This window comes from Alexandromys fortis, unplaced genomic scaffold (genome assembly GCF_014885135.2).
Source record: "Alexandromys fortis isolate MF-2015 unplaced genomic scaffold, M_Fortis_MF-2015_v1.1 scaffold_45, whole genome shotgun sequence".
Taxonomy (NCBI): Eukaryota; Metazoa; Chordata; class Mammalia; order Rodentia; family Cricetidae; genus Alexandromys; species Alexandromys fortis.
In genome coordinates, this window is record NW_026067926.1 from 5,932,343 (window position 1) to 5,955,586 (window position 23,244).

The 23,244-nt window shown below is 44.8% G+C and overlaps 1 protein-coding gene across 3 annotated transcripts in view; it reads right to left on the reverse strand.

The window, feature by feature from the left end:
- Positions 1-1,262: 1,262 nt before the first annotated feature.
- The window catches only part of Acsm1 (acyl-CoA synthetase medium chain family member 1), a 30,558-nt gene continuing 8,576 nt past the window's right edge, over positions 1,263-23,244 (reverse strand). For 2 of the 3 annotated variants that reach the window (XM_050143221.1, XM_050143223.1), the window contains exons 3-14: positions 21,138-21,348; positions 17,817-18,024; positions 16,271-16,411; positions 15,051-15,210; positions 13,738-13,817; positions 11,427-11,550; positions 8,742-8,822; positions 8,178-8,279; positions 4,545-4,672; positions 3,582-3,681; positions 3,017-3,136; positions 1,263-1,583 (exon numbers count right to left, since the gene is read on the reverse strand). In XM_050143221.1, coding sequence (XP_049999178.1) covers positions 1,470-1,583; positions 3,017-3,136; positions 3,582-3,681; positions 4,545-4,672; positions 8,178-8,279; positions 8,742-8,822; positions 11,427-11,550; positions 13,738-13,817; positions 15,051-15,210; positions 16,271-16,411; positions 17,817-18,024; positions 21,138-21,348 — 1,569 coding nt within the window. In that variant the 3' untranslated portion in view covers positions 1,263-1,469. The remainder of the gene's footprint in view (positions 1,584-3,016; positions 3,137-3,581; positions 3,682-4,544; positions 4,673-8,177; positions 8,280-8,741; positions 8,823-11,426; positions 11,551-13,737; positions 13,818-15,050; positions 15,211-16,270; positions 16,412-17,816; positions 18,025-21,137; positions 21,349-23,244) is intronic. The other variant, XM_050143222.1, reaches the window with a different exon arrangement.

Below are 23,244 nucleotides of genomic sequence, written 5' to 3' on the forward strand. Positions count from 1 at the left end.
CTTCAGTGATGTGGCAGGATACAAGATCAACTCAAAAAAATCAGTAGCCCTCCTATACACAAAGGATAAAGTAGATATAAACAATGTAACTGTAATCCTTGTTTGATAACTGTTTTGTTATATGTAATTTTACTTTGTTAAAGTTAAAACCTTCCTTTTTTTTATTGAGAAAAGGAAAAAAAAGTTTCCACCTCCTCCCAGCCTCCCATTTCCCTCCCCCTCCCCCCACTCCTCTCCCCCTCCCTCTCCAGTCCAAAGAGCAGTCAGGGTTCCCTGCCCTGTGGAAAGTCCAAGGTCCTCCCCCCTCCGTCCATGTCTAGGAAGGTGAACATCCAAACTGGTTAGGCTCCCACCAAGCCAGAACATGAGAAGAAGTTCAAATGGCCAAAAGACACTTAAGGTCATGCTCAGCCTCCTTAGCGATCAGGGAAATGCAAATCAAAACAACTTTGAGATATCATCTTACACCTGTCAGAATGGCTAAAATCAAAAACACCAATGATAGCCTTTGCTGGAGAGGCTGTGGAGGAAGGGGTACCCTCATCCATTGCTGGTGGGAATGCAATCTTGTGCAACCACTTTGGAAATCAGTGTTTCAGTTTCTCAGGAAATTCGGGATCAACCTACCCCTGGACCCAGCAATACCACTCTTGGGAATATACCCAAGAGATGCCCTATCATATGACAAAAGCATTTGTTCAACTATGTTCATAGCAGAATTATTTGTAATAGCCAGAACCTGGAAACAACCTAGATGCCCTTCAATGGAAGAATGGATGAAGAAAGTGTGGAATATATACACATTAGAATACTACTCAGCGGTAAAAAACAATCACTTCTCAAAACCTTCCTTTTTATTTAAAAAGAAGAGAGAAAATGGTGTGGGAAGTTTTTCTGCCTATGTGTTGCTTTTATTGGTTCATAAAGAAGCTGCTTTCTGTCAATGGTTTGACAGAGTAAAGCCGGGTTAAAAGAGATATATAGAGAGAGTAGGCAGAATTAGGAGAAACCATGTAGCCGCCTCTGGGGAAAGATGCCTGCCCTGGAGCCCTCTGAAACTTTGCCGGGAGGCCATGACTTCATGGTGATGCACAGATTAATGGAGATGGGTTAGTTTAGGATATAAGAGCTAGCTAGAAATATGCTTAAGCTATTGGCCGAACAGTATTGCGTATAATAATACAGTTTTGTGTAATTATTTCATGAGTTTGGGCGGCTGGGAAACAAACAAGCGGCCTCCTCCAACAAGCGACCACACAGGGTGCTAGTCAGATTAATATTTTAATGCCCACAAACCAGGTTTGAGAGCTCACTGTGGCCATCGAAAGGACAAACGACTCCCAGGAAGGGTGGTAGCTGAATTTGAAAACACAAAAATGTTGGTGGAGGGTCTTGCTTTCCTCTTCCAAACTTACCCTTGCTACAGTCCACCCCATCTCCACCCCCAACAGTCAAAGACATGTGTCAGGTCACAGGGATGCTCCTGATTTTGTTGCTGATCTCTGACTGAACTCCTTTATTCGAAGTTCCTTCCTTTTGATTTTGCCTGTGATGGTTTTGGGCAGTTCAGGAACAAACTCGATCTGGAAGAGAAGAAAGTCATCCTGACTTAGGGCTGCTGTGGCTCTCTTCCCGTTTGCACGCCCGGCTCCACCCGCCCCCTTGCACAGACTGACTCCACGGAGTCCTGCAGGTTTCTCCTGATTCCTGAAGGATGGTGTAGTCATGTAACTTGCTTTGCCCCATGAACTGTGAATGGAAGTGGAGCGTTTCCTCTCCAGTCAGAAGAGTTTGGAGCCAGGACGAGGCAGGCGCCTCTGTGGCCACCCTATCCCAGGGTGAGGGATGTGGGGCAGAGATTATAGAAGAGCCACGATAGACACGAACAAGAGACTATCAGCCTCCATTGTTTGGGGGCATTGTGCTTGACTGATGTAGAAGGGTGGTCTTGTTGTCACACATCCTTTTGAATTCCAACTCTCCTCTTACATAGTGCAACCTCAGGTGACTTCAGTTTCGTCTCTATCAAACATGCGCACATGCTCTTGGATTGATTGCAGTCAGGCTCAAATTGCAATGCATTGGGGTTAGAACGCACACACAGTATTCTAGAACATGACACATGTTAGCCCTGCAGTTTCCTAACATGTGTGCCTTGGTGAACATGGGGATGGTACAGGGATGCACCACAGCAGAAGAAAGCAATGACTTTCTGACAGGCTTGTCTCTTATTTTAAATCAGCAGGACAATACTACGCGTATTCCTTCAAAGTTTGTTTTTTCTCTTGATATACTGAGAAGGTATTTTATGTCAAAGATAAAATAATATGAAACTTGACCTGATGGTACATGCCCGTGATCCTGACACTCAGAAGGCTGAGGCAGGAGGATTGACAGTTTGAGGCCAGTCTGGCTACATAATGAGTTCTAGGCCAGCCTGGCTTACAAAGAGACACTGTCTCAAAAATAAAGGACAAAAATATAATGTAGCAGAATGATAAATAAAACAAAATTAAAAGAAACTTTTGCCACCCTCTGAAATTATAGGAAAAATTTCAATTAATGACTGAATTATTTCACTATTATTGGTTTTTTTGTTTTACATACTGCACGTGGCACTCGAAACGAATGTAGCAAAAAACGCATCCCAAAATAATTTTATGTTCTAAGAATAAATATTTTGTTTCTTTTTGTTTGCTTTATGTATGTATGTTATTGGGGTTGAAAATATGGTTTAATTTCTTACTATGAATCACATTTTAAAGTATCAATTTTGACTTCTTAAATTTTATAGAATAATAAGTAACCTTAAAAATTCATTTTTTTGGATGCCTTTCTGATCTTTTTCTTTTGATTGGTGTGTATCAGTCAGTTCCTTTCTGGTATGGAGTAGAGACTTCCCTAAGGAACAAAACCTTTTGGCTGACTTCACTGTTGGCCTCCACCCCACCATGGCTGCTCTGGGCTGGAGCCCAGAAACTGAAGTCACCATCTGGGTCCGTGTAGCCTGGCTCACCTTCCTGGGGTACTTGTATGGTGCTGTCACAGACTTCACGTGCTGCTGCAGCTCTTTGACAAGCTTCTCCTGATCGCGTGACCAGAACTCCGGGGTCAGGACAATAAACGCCTTCACCACCTTCAGGATGGGAGTGGAGGTTCAGATGCATGCTGGCTCACAGAGCTTGGCTAGACAGTGTTTACTGAATGGACAAATCCACTGTAGCTTGAGTTGATGCTTGAGACTAAGGGTTACTTGGAAAAGGAAAGGGCCAGGTTCCAATCCGTGTCTTCCCCATTTCCACTGCATGCCTTAGAAAAACACCTGACCTCACCTTAACTTCCATCTCTGTGAAATGGGCACAATAGCAGTTTATTCCTCACGGGTGTGTCTTTGTAAAGATTCTGCACCCCCTGGTGACCAAACCATGTTAAGTGCACACACACACACACACACACACACACACACACACACACACACCAGGAACCATTCTAGGTTCCCAGCTTCTGTATGCTAAGGCCTTGGAAGTTGCCCCACCCCCTTTCTCTCCAGTCCCTGAAAGCTGGCTTCTGTGTCCTCCTACCTCTCCTCTCTTCTGGTCCGGGCTGCCTACCACGGCTGACTCTGCCACCGCAGGGTGCTCCGCCAAGGCGTTCTCCACCTCCGAAGGCCCAATGCGGTACCTGGAGAAGCAAGTGTTCTGAGCAGATGCCAGGGCTGCAGAGAACTTAACCTTACACCTTGTACTTGAGGGTTATGGACACTTGACACCGAGGGTGGAGGTCATAGACAGCCAGAGACTCGATACTAATATTTTGGACACCCCCCCCCCCCCATGGAGTATTTAGTTCTAAAACTACCTGACTCAGGTGTTCCTGGGATGGCTTTCTTGGTGTCTCTTGTGAAGGAGGTGGCAGAGTAATGGCTCCTTGAGGAGTGTGTGGCCCAAGCAGCTTTTCTCAGCACCAGAGCCCCCGAGACCCTCACATTGTGTCCTAGAGAAGGCTGGGTCCTCTCAGCACCAGAACCCCCGAGATCCTCACATTGTGTCCTAGAGAAGGCTGGGTCCTCTCAGCGTGCTATTTCATCTTTTAGGCTTTGTTTCTCCTCCCTTTCTTTCCTTCCATGGTACTAGGTTCTGAGCCTAGGCCCTCACACATGGCAGGCAAGCTCTTTATCAACGAAGGGTATCCTCACCCCCCCTTTAAAAAGTTGAGGTAGATAGTTTAGTCAGTTGTCCAGGCAGTTTTGGACTTAGGATCTTTTGCCTCAGTCTTGTGAGTACCTGGGATTATAGGCCTGTGTCACTACCCTCTTGGTTCCTTCTCATCACTATGGAACGTTTGATCCCCTTGAACTTCACTTTAATTCCATCTTTGGTTACAGGGATGTGGAGATGTCCGCGCACCCAGGATATCTTAGACACAGCTCTGTTCAGAGTCAGGCTGACGGCCCCATCATCAGGGCATGAAGAAATATCAAGCAGGCAAGGTGCCATGAGGCATTTGAGGGTGTCAAGAGCCAGCCCAGGGCCAGCCTCACCTACCCAGAAGCATTGATGACGTCATCACCCCTGCCCGAGAACCAGAAGTAGCCGTCTTCGTCAACAGAGGCTCTGTCCCCGGTATTGTAAAAGTCTCCACATTCCACTTCAGCCGTCTTCTCCGGGTTATTCTGCAAGGAGAGCAGAAGAAACACCCTTGGTGAAGGTAGTGAGCTTAGAGCTGATGAGCGTGGGGTCACATCTGGGTTTGAATTCTGCACCTGGTACCCGGACAAGTCCACACACTGTGGATTGCAGCTCCAGCCATGATCATATTTAAAACACAGCATCTTACTTATGTGGGACTCTCCGCAGACTGAGTCTCCATTCTAGTGAGAACCCTGGCTTTATGCTGCTCAGTCTGTGTAGTGCTGGGACAGCTAAGGGGGATCAATAGGCAGGAGCGAGTGAATTCCCTTCTCCAAGTGCTGCCTAACCTGATTCTCTGATTCCCACTTGAATCCAGTGAGGCAGGGGCTTCATAACATACGCTTTCCTATGATACTACAGTACAATGTAACGTAAGAAGAATAAGAAAACAGTACCTAGAAATTCGACATGCCCTTTATCTCGTTTCCTCCAATGGTAATGTTTTACAAAGCTATTGTTCAATATCCCAATCAGGATATGGACATTGATCCTCTGATCTCTCTCAGATTTCCTGTGGTTTAAATGTGTGTGTGTGTGTGTGTGTGTGTGCTATGAATTTGCTCACAGGCATGGACTCCTCATCCTACCATAGCAATCAGTGTATAGAGCAGCGCCATCACCAGAAGACCCTTCCCAAGGCTTTGGTAAGCACTCTCTGTTCCATCCTTCTCCCATCCACCAGCTCTAACCCCTATCAACAACTAATCTCTAGTTTTTTTTCCATTGATACATAATAACTGAATGTTTGTGTGGGCTACAGCTGATAATTCAACACACATAAAATGGGTAAAGATCAAATATGGAAAAACAACTAAATTTAAAAAATTCACCGGAAGGTTTTAAAAGCATATTAAAACAGGCAGAAAGAACTAAGTCACTGAAAGTATAGCAACTGAAAATAAAAAATAAAATCCAAAGAGGAAAAAATGCAATGTAACAAAGTCAAGAGAGCCCAACAGACTTGTAGGATGTATCAAAGCTGCCAAGAATGCACTGTCAAAAATTCTGAAGAAGAGGAGGGGGTTGGGTGGTGTTCAAATACATTAGGGCAGAAAAAGCTTCCAAACTCAAGAAAAGTGAGATAAGTGTGCCACATGATCACACTGTTATGGATTTTCTGAAACAGGCAAATTCACAAACTTGGAAAAGGGCTAAGAGGTAAAGAGATTTTGGGGATGAGGGGTAGGCTGTGGGTCTATCTGTGCAATGAATACAGAGTTTTTGTTTAGGGTGTAGATTTTCTGGAGACAGATGATGTGAGGGGTTCACTCTGTCATGAAATCTTTAAATGCCACTGACGTGCACACTTGAAAATGGAGGAGTGAATCCTATATTCTAATTTACTTCAAAACAAATTACAAAATCGAGGTCTCCTTGAAGAAGTGCTTAATCATGAGGTCCAGGGGGCATTGCTTTATGTGATGGCTACCAAAATAGGAACATGACTCTTAGTCTTAATTCCCAGAAACAAAACTCTAAAAGGAAGGAAAGGAAAATTAAAGCACACAGACATATTATATGTTATATATAATATATGATAGCTAGGTTTGGGAGTCATGGATGTGAATGTGTGTGTGACTCTCAAAACTGCCTATTGGAATAACTTGGGATTTATGAAAATACCCACAGGCATGCCCCTCGAGGCTGTGGTGTGAAGACAGCCATAGCTTCAGGTGAAAAGCGTTTGGAGAAAGGAGATGGAGTCTGAGATTGGTTGCAGTCTGGTCACCTATCCATGGTCCATCTTGAAGCCTATGAATTATGAATAATTTACATTGGTATGGATTTTAAGGTCAATTTTATTTTAGGTATATGTATTTCTGATCTTGATTAAGGTATTGTGATTGTGTAGTTCATTTTAAAAGTATAATGTATAGTTAGGAAATATAGGTTGATAATGGATAATCATCAATAATAATAAAGCTTGTAGTCATGTTAGTTAGATTTTCTAGATATGCATAGATATATTTTAGATAGGCATTCTTCATATCTTTCAAAGACTATAGAACATGACATTTAAAATATTTTAATAACTTAGGGTTTTTCATGACAATGAGACACATCTGCTCCTGGCAGCACCAGCTACTTCAAGAGGAAGATGGGCATCAAAGAGGCTCTTTATGGAGTTTGATAGCCATTTGGACAAGAAACTGCTCTTGCCCGGACTGTTGCATGAACTGGACACAAAGAACCCACAGAGAGAGGACTGCTAAACTTGCCTAAAGGTGAGATGGTCTTTCGGGATTCCTGACTCATGAATGAGTCTGCGAGACATTCTGCAGGACACAACAGATAGTGACTAAACTGCCTTTGAAATTTCCTGCTTCATGGAAATGTCTGCTGGATACTATGGGCCTGTAGGCCAAAGATTGATACCCCAACGGTACAGAGGAACTTTGGGTGACTGTCCAGATAACGAGATGTCTCTGTCATTTCTAGAGTTTTGGATTTCTTGTTTGCTTAGGTAATATTATATCCTTCTGGAGTCTTTGATGGAGTTAAAGAATGGATAGATAGTTGTAGTTTTCCTTAGTTATGATAAAAGTTAAAATAGATATAAATATTGTAACTGTAATTCTTACTTGATAACTTTTGTTATATGTAATCTTATTATGTTAAAGTGAAAGCCTTATTTTTTGTTTAAACAGAAAAAGGGGAAATGATGTGGGAGTGATTTCTTTCTAATCTGTTGCTTTCATTGGTTAATTAATAAAGAAACTGCCTAGGTCCATTTGATAGGCCAACCCTTAGGTGGGTGGAGTAGACAGAACAGAATCCTGGGAGAAAGAAGCTGAGTCAGGGAGTCGCCATGATTCTCACACTCCAGACAGACGCAGGTTAAGATCTTTCCTGGTAAGCCAGCTCGTGGTGCTACACAGAATATTAGAAATGGGTTAGATCAACATGTAAGAGCTAGCCAATAAGAGGCTGAAACTAACGGGCCAGACAGTGTTTAAAAAAATACAGTTTCCGTGTAATTATTTCGGGGCATAAGCTAGCCATGCAGGCGTCTGGGAGCCGGGAACGTAGCCCTGCCGCTCCCATTACAACATAACCAGAATATCAGAGTTTGTTAGATCGGGAACTTCAGGAGGTTTTCTTATGGTTCAACCCAGCTTTCGGCACTCCCCAGTTTCTCGTTTAGGGCATGCATGACACCTAAAAGATGCATACTCTACTGCTCAGCTCAGTTGGCATGGGCAGGACATGTAACACTCCCAGCTTTCCCTCAGCAAAAGGACGGTTGGACATAATGGAGGACCAGTATGGTGATGCTGAGGACCACCCTCCTCCTCCCCCATCACTTAGTTCTTAAATCCTGAGTGGTCTAGGACAGAAAGAGCTGTAATAAAGTGCCAAGGACTTAGCCTGTATTTAAAATGGCTTTCTTCAGGTTGGTGTGAAGAGAAGATGGCTTGAAGAAGTCTCGGGATGCAGAACAACCTTGACACACTCTTGAGGCAGGATGGGGTGGGATGCCATTACCTCATACTCCACAAAAAGGCCTAAAGGCCTGGTGGGCTTGATCCTGATGCCGAGGTAGCCTTCGGTGTTGGGTGGGAGGATGTTACCCTTCTCATCGATGATCTGGAACACGAAGCGACTCACTCAGCCCTATGTGCTACTGATGGGCCCCTCCTCCCATGACCCTAACAGGATAAATGGGAACCACTCATGGAGAAACTGTCAGACAAGAGAATAAAACTGTCAAATTCTTTCAAATCAGGAAATACGGAGCCCATGATCCGGGGTTCCTTGTTTCATGGGAATCTAGATATTACTGCCGTGTCTTCAAACTGGAAGACAGTATTCCCTGCAGGTATTATCTATTATTCTCTCACACGCATGTGCAATGTGTCTCCCTGCCAGACAAGCTGCATCAGGATCCACAGTAATAAATACACTTCTCACTGAAGCTTCCCCGGGAAATCAGGAAGAAACAGGAGGCAGGGAGCAGGGTGACCAGCGTGGGGGTGTGGCTGGTTCTACTACCTGCTGTCACACATGGCTCCAACCCCAGTTAAGTTATCCGCACCCGAAAGACCAGACCTGGAAGTCGAAGGGTAATATGGCCTTCCCCATGGAGCCTTTCTTGATCTTCATATCCCGGAAGACACCAAGGCCTAGCCCCTGTTCACAAAAAAACACCAAGGTTGGCCAAAGCCAGGTCACGCACATGACCTCTGATAGAAGCCATTTATTGAGATTAGGATTTAGGCTTGATATAAGCGTTGACCCAACTCTATCCAATGGACACTTGTTATTCCCAATATGAGCTGCATCTGTACTACGTGTAGGGTTGATAGACTCTAGTGACTGAGGGAAAGATAGAAACAAAGAGGTAAGACCGAGGCAGTGGCATTTCAGGTGGGGTGTGGAATGCCTACCAGGGTGTGTCAGTTTGCCACAGAAAGGCTTGAGTCTGTTGACCATGCATACCCCCCTGGTTATTGGATAGTGATGGGAATCCTCCCTCAGCATCTTGGGGATAGGTTGAAAAGGTTTAGATTTTTATGTCACTCCCTCCCTCTGCCAGGACTCCTCGACATCGTCTGCCTTCCCAGTGAATTCGGCTCTTCCCTGTAGTTCTTTCTCTCTATTTTGAGTGCTTTCCAGCACATGGTGAAGTCTTTACCCAGTGGGTCTTCTCCTTTGTCAAAAAGAGGAAAGGGGCACACTTATTTCTCACTGTGCTTGAAAATGTATGAGAACAACTCTCCCCTCCCCCTTTCTTGGTATTTTGAAATAAGGTCTCTCTATTGTGCCTAGGTGTGCTTGGAACTCGCTATGCAGTGAATTCCATCTGGCTTTGAACTTGGGATCTTTTGCTTAGTCTCTTAAGTGACAGGCTATGAGCATACACAGCACACATGACTCTATGGGGAAACTTTTTTTATACAGCGTGAGGTACACACCAAACATCCACTGAAAAGATTAATACTTAGTATTATTATTCAAATCCCAAGGAGAATCCATAGAGCCTTCTTATCCTGTGGTATTTTCTCCATACAGTATTTTTGTGCAGTTCAAGTTCACAGATGTTATGACTATTGTTTGGTTATCTGTTTCCCTCAGTGGACAAGAATCCCCAGAGTGCCGACTGTCCCATTCACTTACGTACACCTAGCATCTGGCACAACCGCCTACCTAAAATACACAATGACCATAGCGACATTTGTGTGACCTATGGACTTAGCATTGCAGCCAGAACTTAATGTATGATGATTCATCAATAATAGCATTATAATAACTTCCACTTCAGAAAGCAGAATGCTAACATTCAGAAAGATTGACCCACAGACCTATGGTCTTGATGTTTATAAAGGAGAAGGCTGAGCTCCTGAGTGAAGAAGCTCTTCACATCTGCTGATCTATTGCTCTTACTGTAGGTCACTGAGGTCATTGCTGTCACTGTAAGTGAGGGACACAGGCATAAGTGAATGAAGAACACAGTGTGTTTGGAGGAAGAAAGTGCCATCTGCGCAAAGAAGCTGGAGTCACCAGTGAGGCACATTGTTCTCACCCACACTTCTCCTTGTCTCTCTCAGATGTCTCTATAAGCCATTCAACAACAGGTCCAAAGTCATAACAATTTTTCAGGTTGGAAGCAAATCAACTTACTGCTTTGTTTGTTTGTTTTGGTAAATAAACAGCAGACAAATTTGTGAACAATGTCTCAAATGTTCAATGTATTTTAGGGCCTGAAATGGCAGACATTCCTTTATTAGCTCAAGGGATACTAAGAAGCAGCTCCACCCAGCTATTAGACCCTCTATATGCTGGCTATGAATAAAGAAGCTGTTTGGGGGCTGCATAGGACAGACTAGAGGCAGGTGAGGAAAACTAAACTGAATGCTGGGAGAAAGAAGGCAGAGTGAGGAAAAGCCATGTAGGCCCACTGGAGAGAGATGCTGAACTTTACCCAGTAAGCCACAGCCTCATGGCGATACACAGATTAATGGAGATGGGTTAATTTAAGATACGAGTTAGCCAGAAATACGCTTAAGCTATTGGCCAAACAATATTGCAAATAATAAGGTTTTTGTGTGATTATTTTGGGGCTGAGCAGCTGGGAACAAACAAGTGACCTTCTAATAACTTTAGACATTAATGGCAAATGTGTTGGAATGAAAGACGAAGTCTTTGAGATTCTCAAGGTGCATGACACTGTAAATGCCATGACCATCTTCTAGTTCAGTGACACTCTGGGATATCATTAAGTGTGTGCATGTGTATGTGCTCAGGAATACGTGCCTGTGTGCGTGTGGTATATACAGAAAGTCTTTGATTAGTAATCTACAATTTTATAATTTAACCTGCATTGTCCTCTTCAACACCCAGACATGAACTTTGAAAGCCGGTTCCCAACCACCTCTTTGTGTAGTTGATCTAGGTTGTGATGGGGGAATTGGCAGGATCTGCTGATGGTCTCCGAACTACAGGAGGGATCGTTGTTTCCAACACCCCCTTTCCCCCCATGTGGCTCCCTGAGCTAACAATCCCAGGCACAGCGTAAAAGTGTCTTTTTTAACTTTACCCGAGAACTTTCAATCCATTGGTTTCTCAGTAAGTTGATGAGCTGTACATTTCCCCCCTGCCAATTTGGGTAGCATATCCTTGAACCCCAAAGCTCTCCTCTGACTTTAAGTAGCGCTGTACACACCGAAGCCCCCAGCACAGCCTGGGTCATAGCTGAGCCCATGCAAATGGTGCAGAAGGGGCCTGCTCACGTACCATTTCTGACTGTCCGTACAGCTCATGAATGAAAATGCCTGTCCTTTCCCTCCATTGCTTGAACTCCTCGGGCAGCAGGCTCTCCCCACCAGTGCTGCAATGCTCCAGGGTGGGAAACCTGAGACTTAAGGGAAGGCAAATATGTCAGGCATTGGATGCTCTGCTGGAAATATAAAGCACTGAGAGCTTGACGCTCTGTCGTTGAGAGCATTCTTCTGTCTGCTTGCTCACTTCTAAATCCACCTTCTGTCATGCTACTGATGGCCATGAATAGATGGACGGCACACCCTGTCTGTAAGTTAATGTCCTGTACGTTACTGTTTCTGAGCAGAGACTCGGGTGATGCTGAAGATGCTGGGGCATATCAATGATGCTTTGGTTAGGTTTGGATATTGATGTGACAAAGAGACAAGGGTACCCATAAGAACTCATCCTAGAACATTTTCCTATGGATCCAAGTTGGACACCTTGATAGACCTTACGAGGACGGGGAGGAGACCCCCAGGGACACTAGGGAGAAACAGAGCCATACTGCCTTATGTAGGGAGTGTGCGCCATACTGCCTTTTGTAGGGAGTGTGCGCCATACTGCCTTATGTAGGGAGTGTGCGCCATACTGCCTTATGTAGGGAGTGTGCGCCATACTGCCTTATGTGGGGAGTGCGCGGGGCTGACTGAGGGGCTTTCTATTTCTGTGTGGAGGCTGAAAGTCAGGGTGGAAAAGACTCGTGTAGGACATTACGGCAAGCTGGACCGTTTGTAGGAAAATACAGAAAGATGACAGGAAACAGAATTTGACAGAGGTCAGAAATCCATAGAGGAAAAATTTCAGGGCAGTGCTTTAGGTGAGCATTTACCTTGGGTGCATCATGAGATACAATCTCTCTCCCATTTCCCAAATGTGCCTAGAGGGACCCCATTAAACAATAATTGGACTACTTGAGGAAAACGGGAGGGAAATACTGAGTTGGCTCGGTTTGAAGCCTAGCCATCTGTTGGGGTTAGAGAGGTAGGGGCTTCCTACTTCTAGAATATATATACATGCCCATATCCAGGAAGATTCCAAATTAGCAAAGGGCAAACCCCCCCAAAACCAGGAAGTGAAAAGTAAAATTCCAATAAGAGAATACTACGTATACATCCATTGGGTTGTCAAAATTAACTGACGGAAGTAGGTGGTGAAAATAATGTGGACAATGGAAATCCTTTATCTCGATGAAGAGAGAATAATATGGTCTAATACTTTGGAAAGCATTTAAGTTGTCTGGCATGACCTAGGGATCTGTGCCCTAGAAAAACATTAGAAAGCCTATTTATCTTCACCTGGGTTGCGAGGGCCACAGTTAAGTGTAGCACTGGTCATCAACAGCCCCAGGCAAAGGCTAACCCCATCTTGATCAAAGATTGTGATCCAAAATTGTAGGATGATCAAATAAATTGTGATACTTTCATAAAACAGGATATTAAATAGCAACGAAGATAAACTAACCACAAAGGCACACAATATGAATATATCAGAGATAGATAATATTGGAAAAGGAAGCCAGATGCCATAATTGTATTGTATAAATAAACATTGAAAAACATGAAAAGCAGACCCATTTTCTCAGGAATATTTTCTTAACTGGTATCAAGAAAAACAGAGGACTGAGCACTAGCAAAACTGATGGTGGCTTTGTCCAGGGGACACAAGGAGGCCCATAGATGTCTCTGAGGCATGGACAAAGTTCTATCTTCTGACTCAGGTGAGTGAGTGCACATCTATTTCTAACAGTTCATTCATTTGTAAATTTTCATCTTAGGCAAGTTCATGTTTTTGTTTTTGTTATTTCACAAATAATAAACCCACACACAAATGAATAAAACTACAAGGTTACAGGACCAGGTCTTGAACTAACTAATTAGACTGAAAATCATTACTAAACACACACACACACACACACACACACACACACACACACACACAATCAAAAACACAAAGGGGAAACAAACCATGGCACATCAGACACTTTAAAAATCCTAACCAGAGGGGGCTGGAGAAGTGGCTCAGTAGTTAAGAGCATTGCCTGCTCTTCCAAAGGTCCTGAGTTCAATTCCCAGCAACCACATGGTGGCTCACAACCATCCGTAATGAGATCTGGTGTCTTCTTCTGGCCTGAAGGATACATGCAGACAGAATACTGACAATACTGAATACATAATAAATAAATAAATCGAGAGAGAGAGAGAGAGAGAGAGAGAGAGAGAGAGAGAGAGAGAGAGAGAGAGAGAATCCTAACCAGAGACTGCTATTCCCAGCCAGGGTTACATACTTGTCAACTTTCTGCTGGAGAATCATGCGGTAAACGGCAGGCGCAGCAAGGCACTGAGTGATGGGGTATTTGAACAGCGTCTGGAAATGAAGAGATAGGGAATTTTACTCTTGTAGCTAAGGTTACAAACATCAGCCAATTATTAGCCCTTAGGTTATGATCTTTCCTCCAGGACGGCCTACTTATTTTTGTGTTAGTTCCTTTAATACACGCACACTAGGCGTGGATTTCATACATGGCATTGTGTCAGGCACTGGGAAGAATGAACCAATGTTCTAGACAGTGGAAAGGGTAGAGACGAACAGAGGAGACGAAAAAGGCAGGCACGACAAGGTGGAAGTTGGCAGATGTCGTAAAAGAGATGTGGGGTTCTGTCAAGTACACAGCAGAGGGCAATGGATTGGGTGGGTGCTCCAAGCTTATGGAGGAGGCAGCATTTAGTAGGGCATCATGAAACGAACACAGTGTTGACAGAGAGTTGAGAATGCTCATGAGTTAACAAACAATTCTCTCTCTCTCTCTCTCTCTCTCTCTCTCTCTCTCTCTCTCTCTCTCTCTGTGTGCGCACATGCATGTGTGATTCTATTTATGGCTGACTGGAAATTCACAGTATTTTATTCTCTGTAATCCGACCAATTGTGAGTCTCTGTATTGAGGGCCCCTGCAGCCACGCACACACTGGCCATACTAAATGGTCTGGGTGTATTAAAAAAAAAAAGAGTACACAGGATTGGGAGGGAGAAGTGGTGAAGGGCGTGGAAGAAACTGGAAGGGAGGCAGTGGGGGATGGATTTGACCAAAAGGCCTTGTAAACATGTATGATATCAAACAAGAAATAAAAGTATATTTCAAAAGCCTACTTGGAAGGAAGCTAAGGCTGTGACTGGAAACTAACATGCGAACCAATATCAAAGGTGGAGTAAGAAGCTTGTCTTGTATTCCAAGGCCTTAATTTTTACACTTTGTTGTAGTGAGTAGCACCCCACCCCACCCCCCACACCTGCTACTTGGCCCTAGCAGAGCAGCACCCAGAAATTTGGGCTCATCTTCCTTGCTTTAGTTTCTCACCATGAATATTATGTGTTTCCTACCCACAAAGTCTGATCTAGAGATCTACAGAATAGCTAAGAAAGATGCACTTTATTCTAGCTCACATTGCGACCCCGATACCGTGACTGCTTCAGTGACCCACGTGGTGGGCAGCTCAAAATTAGGACGACTTGAATTACACAGTCTTTATGGGATTACCTGAGCTTTGGGAAACCTGTATATCCTCTGAGAGGGTTTCGACTCCGGGAAGTTGGTTTTCTTACCTCTATAATGACTTTGGGGTCGAACTGAGGGAGGTGGTGGATGAAGATGGTAGCCCCTGATGCCCATGGTTGAGTGACGCACCCCACGCTGGCCAGAATCCATCCTGGGTCTGACATGCACCACAGGACGTCAGATGTCTTCAGTTTCAACACATTCCTGCTAACTCCAAAAGACAGTGGCCTCAGCTGTGCTGACAAGAGCTGGGGAGCATTTTCAGCTAAGGAATCACCTCTTTCGCTCACTTCAAGTGAGCTGTGGGGAGGTGGGGGGAAGCGATCCAGAACACCAAAGGTGTTCCACCACGCCTTACTTCCTGGACAGAAGTCATTGAAAGCAGTGCTCTGACAATGGCCCCTCAGACCTTTGCTACAAAATCTGGGGCAAAGTCTTCGGCTGTCTTGCTAAGTCTGGATCAGTCACTGATATAACACTTGGGGACTCCGGAAGCATCTATGTGGCATCAACAGTGGTGGTATGGCACAATGAAAATCCAGTCTAACCAGAAATGCATGAAGCATGACTGTGGACTGCTTCTAGGCCGTGAGCCAATACATCTTCCTATTTGTTCTTTGACTTAAAGTGTTTGGTTTGGGCGCTCCATCCTTTGCAAGGAGGAGGCAAGGAGTCAAAGGGCAATGGCCGGGAGCTGAAGAGGAGGGGTTCTCGCGTGTCTGCCTTCTCCTGTTCCTGTTCTGGTTAAAAAGCTAGAGACCAGTACTCAGCCTGTTTGTTCTGAATATTGCCAGTTGGAGAGGAAGTGGGTAAGGGGTACAGACAATCGGCTGAAGGTTATTGAAATGATTCACCAGGGCTCTGCATATTTTTGTTCGAAGTCAGAGCTGGCGCCCTGCTGGAGTTCAGTTCCAGGTACTCCATTAGTGAGAAATGCCATGTCTGTCTTTCCCATACTACAGAAGGGAGGGGGGCTCTCAGGACAGGTGTCTTGAGGACACAGCAACCTGTTACTTGTGTGGCTTGCAGAATGCCCTCCTGTGAGAGCGCTCAATAGGATCCAAAGGATCCTCTTGTGTCCCCCTGGGTCTCTGTCAGCTAGTACTCAGGACCCCAGACTCTCCTCTCTCAGACCCTCAGAGGCTGAGGCAGAGGAACAAGATGGAGACACTTCTATTCAGATGACCATCTCCTCCACATGCCCATGGGCACACACCTCTTGCCTTAGAGCTGGAACCCAGCCTTGAAACAAGTGTTCTTTCCCTACCATGAAGTGACACAGGAGCGAAAAGCAAGTCCCTGGTTGTGCTTTGCCATCTTGGGGTGACCTGTGGTCCCACTGGTAAAGAAGATGGCCATGGGGTCCTTCATCTTTGTATTAATGCAGTTGTGGTCTGCGGATACTGATCTGCAAAGAGAGTTGGGGCAAGAGAAGAAGAATCACACTGTTGCGTTCACATCTTCCAATGAAGCAACACGGAGCGTCCAGTGGGGAAGCCTGGTGAGCTGCAAGGCTGGAGGATGGACTGGTGTTCCTGCCGGTAGACAGTAGCCTGGCTGTGGAGTGATTTGGACAAATGGGGCTGGTGTGTCTTTAGTTGAAAATGGGAAAACATGTACGGACTAAGAAATTGCAGAACCCTTAGCTAGTACTGTCTGTACTGCAGCACATCCCAAGTGAGTGGGGGATGGGAACTTGTTCAATGCTCCCAGCAGATCTGGGTGGTGAGCTCAGGAAGCTGTGTCCCTTTGGTCAGCTTGCTCTCGGGGATCTTCCCAACAGATGCTTCTGAGCCTTCTCTGACTGTAGAACAAGTTGTCTAAGTTCTTTTTTTTTTAATCCTGAAGATAACTTTAATGCCGAGGAAACACCATCACTGCTGGCTGTGTTAACTAGTACACGGCACCACACTGGCAGTGGGTAATCTGGATGATTTCCCAAGCATTTTCCTGATTTTAACCTGTTTTCTGTGAAGTCTCTGGTTTTATGAGAGGTCATTCCTCTTCACTGTTGAAACAAATGGCTCAAGAATTGGAGATATTACTCCAAGGAAGCAAGCCTCACATGGTTCATGGGTCCTGCCATGCTGTGAGTATTGCGGGATGCACCCCCATGTTCACAGGAGTTTTCCTGGGGGGGGGAGTCTTTCTCCAGTCCTACCTTAGCCTTGCTAGTAAGATGCCCCCAAAGGTAACCAGGAGAGGGACAGTCTTTGCCCCCAAAGTTGCTAGCCCACTGTCCCACTGACATTATAAATTCAGTTTCTTATTCTCATTCTCTTTTGTTTTTGAGAAATGATCTCACTGTATGTACATCCCTGGCTGTCCTGGAACTTGCTGTGTCTGACTTTGATCTCACAGAGATCCACTTGTCCCTGCCTCCCGAGTGCTCAAGGTGTTTTCAAGTTTCACATTTCAACTCGAAAACTCATTTCCATTAAACTTCTTCATATATGTGTTTATGCACACACACATGTATGTATAAAGGTTCCTTATTTACATGGAAGAGGCAACACCCTTGTCCCTGATTTTATAATGCTCCTTTGTGTGGCTTCAGGGCTGAGCGTACATTTAATGACCAAACATGGAAGTTCAGCTTCCTGATTTTACAAAGCACTAAGAGCTAAGGAAATCCAGGGAGGAGAAGCAAGATGCCCAGGGCTTCACAGCAGGTGGATAGCATGGCTAGGAAGAGTTTCCAGCATCCGGTCTTGTAGGCCTCCTGTCCTAGCTACTTGTCTCCAGTGCTCGGGTGTAGGTGGTCTCCTCCCCCAGTCTGTTCAGAAACCACATTTATCAGACCAGAAACTCACTTCATCAGTGACTGAAAGTTGAGCCATCCATCATGGCTATGATCAGACACCACCAGCTTGGCTTTCAGGGCAGGACACTCAGAAGCCACAGAATCTACTTCCGGGATGAGGCTCCCTGTGGTCACAATGGCTTTGGCTTGAGATGCCTGTAGTCGGTAGAGGATGTCCTTGGCTTTCAGCTGAGTAGTCCCAGGCATGACGACGATCCCTGGGGTTGAAAAAGGATGGCTTACTTTCACATCCAGGGGCTTAGGCCTGGGTCACCTGCTGAGAATTTCCACACTACTATGAAAAGTATGGTCCACAGACCACCAACCTCTACACCACAGGGAATACAGAATCTCACATCCTGCACCAAGTCAGCTCAGTCATAATCTGAACCTTAATAACTCATTCATATGAACATAGAGATCACAAAGCTCTTTCATAATCCTTTCCAGATGAGCTCAGACAGAGGATGGCCGGACCCTGGTTTGCACACACCTAGGCCAGATCAGAGGACAGTGTTGTTGATGCTTAGGGCTGGCTGCATCTCAGTACTCCCTACCTCATTTCCTCTTCCTCTCATTGGTCCCTTGAAGTCATCTTCAAGGCACCTTTGTTCCTTTTACCTCAAATTTAGCCACGCTGTCTTGTGAGTGTCTCTGTGTTCTCTTTATCAATGCCAACACAGCTACCGGCAGTGAGTTCAAGCCTGGCTGTCCCACTGAAATCACAGCTCTAGGAGATGCCTTTCTGCCATCCCCTGCCACATCAGGTCCACAAAGCACATGCCATTTCCTTCCGCATTTCTTCTCTTCATGAACACCTGTGCCCTCTGTCTCTAGGGAGATACCTACTTCCTATTCTGACATAGAAGGCCACTCTTTATCTTCCCTTCTTCCTCTTAGCTTCTCTTTCAAAATGGTTGTGTGTGTGCATGTGTGTTGTGTGCACATGTGTGTACAACTGTGTGCACTTGCATGTGTGTGTATGCGTGTTGTGCATGTGTTGTGAAACAATGGTCTTGCACCCCGTAAAGATTTATCACTTGTGTTGATTTAATGAAATGTTATTTGGCCAGTAGCCAGGCAGGAAGTATAGGTGGGGCGACCAGAACAGGAGAATTCTGGGAAGAGGAAAGGGTCAGTTTGCAGTCATCACTCAGACCAAGAGGAAACAAGATGAGAATGCATCACTGATAAAAGGTACCAGGCCATGTGGCTAACACAGACAAGAATTATGGGCTAATTTAAGATGTAAGAATTAGTTAATAAATAGATTATTAGAAATGGGTTAAGAGGTTGAAACTAATGGGCCAGGCAGTGTTTAAAAGAATACAAAAAAAAAAAGAATTAGTTAATAAGGAGGCCTCAACTACTAGACCAACAAGTTTATAATTAATGTAAACTTCTGTGTATTTCTTTGGGACTGAATGGCTGTGGGACTGAGCGGGACAGAAAAACCTCTCTCAACATTCATGGGCTTGCGTGTGTGTGCCTGTGTGCATGTGCCCACTCATGCATGTGTACGTGGACACATGCATACTAATCCTGACTTTGCATGTGGGGAACTCATTAAGGACGGCCTTTCTTTACTTCTAACCTTCTTTAATTCTCACCTCAGAGGACTCAGCTGCAGTCTTGGGCTTCCCACTGACCATTTCTTAGTTCTATAGATGCATGTTTTTTTTTTCTATATTCTCTCTGTCTTTGCTAGTAGTTCTTGGTTCCATATTACATTCTGTTAGATAATGAAAGGGAGGGAATACGGAAGGAAGGAAGGAAAGGAAGGAAAGGAAGGAAGGAAAACATGGTACAGGAATATGCATGATGAGATAAGAAGGGTGATTTAAAATAGAGACTCCACGAGTCCTGTCACAGTTTGCAGATCAAGTATCCCCCAAAAGGCTCATATGTTGAAGGCTTGATCCCCAGTTGGCAGATTAAAGATTGGTGTTAAAGGGTGTTTGGATGACAAGGGCTGTGAGTCAATGGTTAATCTATAGATGAACTCATAATAGAGTGAGCTTTTGGAGGTGATGGGAAGTGGGTCTTTGTTGAAGTAGGTCGTTGAATGTTATCTTGTTCCTGGTCTCCTCCAGACTCTTGTGTTTTGCTTCCTGGTCTCATGAGGTAGGTTACTTCGTTCCAGCACATGAGCCTATAAGGATTTGCCTCACCTCAGGCAGCCATGGAGCTGCCATGGGCTGGAATCATGAGACCAGGCAGACATTTCCACCTCTAACTAGATGTCTCCTCAACTATTGGCCACAGCAATGAAAGTCTGAAATACAAAGCCCCACATGGGTTCCAAATTACACATACACATGGATAAGTAATTTTAAAAGGAAGGGGAATCCCTGTATGAGATTTTTAATTAATAACATGTAGATGCCATGCTACAAATGAAAACCCTCCCTATGAGCCTACCATAATTGTACTCAGCATAGTTAAGAGGTATCAATGCAGAGCCAAACCATATAAAAAGCCTATTGGGGAAAAAGAGTCACAGCCTCATGCAGGAGGAGTCAGGTGAAGAGTGTCTGGCTTGAGTGTTGAGCCCACTTCACACACACGCTGACATGGTACACCGAGGGAGACATAACCTGGTTTTGTAGGATTGCAGTCAAATATAGTTAAGCTGAAGAGAACTGCAAAGAAAGAATTGTGAGTCCAAAAACTGAGCTGTAGTCTGCCAAGCAACTGACTTGGACATTTGAAAAATGTTGCCACATAGAGAAGTCTGAAACACTGTAGATTAAAGGGGGTGGAGGGGACCTGAGAACTACATGCAATACATGGTTCTCTACTGAATTTAAAGAGAAATTGGTTCTAAAGGATAGTGTTTGGATAAGAGTAGAATGTATGTTACTAAGGTGTACGGGTTACTAACTGCAGGGCACCGATGTTAGCCTTTGGGCTGTAACTCCATTGTGAGTTTATGAAGGGGACACCTTAGGTTTTAGCAGATGCTCATGGGTACTTACCTGGTGCTTGTATGCCCCACAATAATCACAACAGGTTCTTGAGAAAGAAAGGGAGGGGTACATGCTATGTTTAGGGCATATTAATGCCAGTGTGGTAGGGAAAGAGGAAGAAAATGTGTGGATGTATTTGAGCAGAAGGAAGAAGGACTGGAAGAATAAGGAAGTTACGGGGAAGAGGAAATATTTTGTCTCCACCTGAGATGTCGGCCCTCAGAAGGAGGGGCAGAGGCTTCTTCCGTGGTTCCAGCATAGACGCCAAGGCTGGAGCCCCAGAATTTCATTTGTACCCGGCTGGATGCAGGGCACCCACCATCCAGCCCTCAGGTCCAGTGGGTCCCGTGTAAATCACTTACCTGTTCGAAAGCAGCCCACTGTCACCAGCCACCACTCAGGCACGCGGGGCAGAATCAAGGCCAGGCGGTCTCCCTGCTTCAGGCCACAGCTCTGCTCAAAGACGTTGGCGGTGCGGCGGCTTAGGTCCCTCAGCTCTCGGAAGCTCCACTTTATCTCAGCTCCTTGGTTGTTCACCCACCACAGGGCTGGACTTGGGCCTCTCTTGCCCTCCTGGTTAAGATTATATACCAAGCATCACTTCCTGCTTCCGAGGAAAAGGACAATTCACTCCCACAGTTACATTCCACTGTGAGCCTAGCACAGTGAGATCCCATCTTAAGACATCAACAGAGAAGTAGGAAACCAGACTGTGGACTATCTGAAGTCAAATGTGACCTTGAATACCCTTCAAGCTTCCCACTGAAGACAAGCAAATTCCCCTCTCCGTGTGTCTATTCTAGGTTCATACAGGCCTGTGGTTGGTTCTCAACCTGTGGGTTGCAACAATTGGAAAACACATATTTCTGATGATCTTAGGAACTGAGACACTGCTCAACAGCAAAATTACAGTTATGAAGTAGCAATTAAAATAAATTCATGGTTGGGTGTTCCCAAGACCATTGGAAATATGTGTTTTCTGATGGTCACTACTCACAGGTTGAGAACTGCTGATTAACACAGTGAGTTCCTCTTTCCACCTCAGTTTTCCCACCTATGAAATGGGGACAACAATATTGCCTAAGCAGTTTTAGATAAATAAACCACATTAATAGTGTTTGGCACAAAGTAGTTGCTCAATAAGATTGTATCCTAACAAAAGAAAAGAGGCTAAGGTAGTTCCTAAATGTTTGGTTAGTGTTTTAAAATGAAGGTATTTCTAGTGGTTAGGATTCAAAGACGGAAGACCCAAAGCCTACATATTCTTGTTTCCTCACAGGAACATCAAACAAGCAGTAACAAATCGACTAAAGCAGCTTTGTGAGAACTCTCGACAATTTAGCAACTGCCCACAGTTAAAGCCACGCTCAGAATGTAGGGCATTTTGTGGCATTCTCCCTTGCCCCTGCTCCCGAGTCTCTGGTGCGGTGCAGCACAATCAAGGGGAAGCCATCCAATGCTGGCTCATGGAAGAGACTGGAACTGGCCTATTCAGGAGCCACTGAGTGAATGGGTTTTTCTGCTGCCTGATCTGGAGGCCACAGGGAAACAGCACCACTGTGTGATTCTTAGGTAGATGTCTTTGTACCCGCAGTGGGGTCCATGATGTGTAAAGATTTGTGGGCACCAAACGCCAAGAGATGATGGAGGAAGTAACTCGACAGAACTGCCAAGGCCCTGAGAAGAAGCACAGGTGAATTCCTAGAAGGAAGTAGGGTTAGTAACACTGGCTATGTAAATGTGAAAACTGTAGAGTGGGGAGGACACACAAATAGGACCAGGGGAGACAAATGTCAGAGAGACTTGAGATGACATTATGACCACATTGGTGATGATGGTCTTTCCTTACACAGGCTAGTGTGTGTGACTGGGAAAAAAAAAGGGCTTTCCTCTTACATGCTCAACTTTCAACCGATGACCATAAGGCAAACAAAAGAACAGAGATGCTGTCTATTCAAAGGGACAAAACAGATTCCCAGAAACAGAAGCCCAAGCTGTGTCAACTTTAGCTGTTAGACAAAGATGGTTTTAAAGACCTGTGTTAAATTGGCTGCAACAGCTAAAGAAAACCCCAAAGATGAAAAGGAGCACAGAAACACTCCAAATGAACCAAAGAGCAGCATCAATAGAGGGGTAATCTTCTAAAAGAGAGATGAATTAAATTCTAGGACCAAAAGCATAGTTGTTGAATGGTCATATGCTCGGGGTTCATCAGGAGATCCAAACAGGTAGGAGAAAGAATGGCTGAAGATGAAGATAGGTCATTTGAAATGGTTAAACCTAAGAAGCACAAATTAAAAAAAAAACCCCTACAGTTTCCAGACCCATATTTGTGTTTGTGGAGTCTCTCAGAAGAGTCATTCAGTTCATCTGAGGAAATGATGGCCCCAAACTGCTGGTTTGAAGAAAGGCATACATCATCTAATACAAACAGCTTGGCAACTCCAGGACAAGCCCAAGGAGACCCCT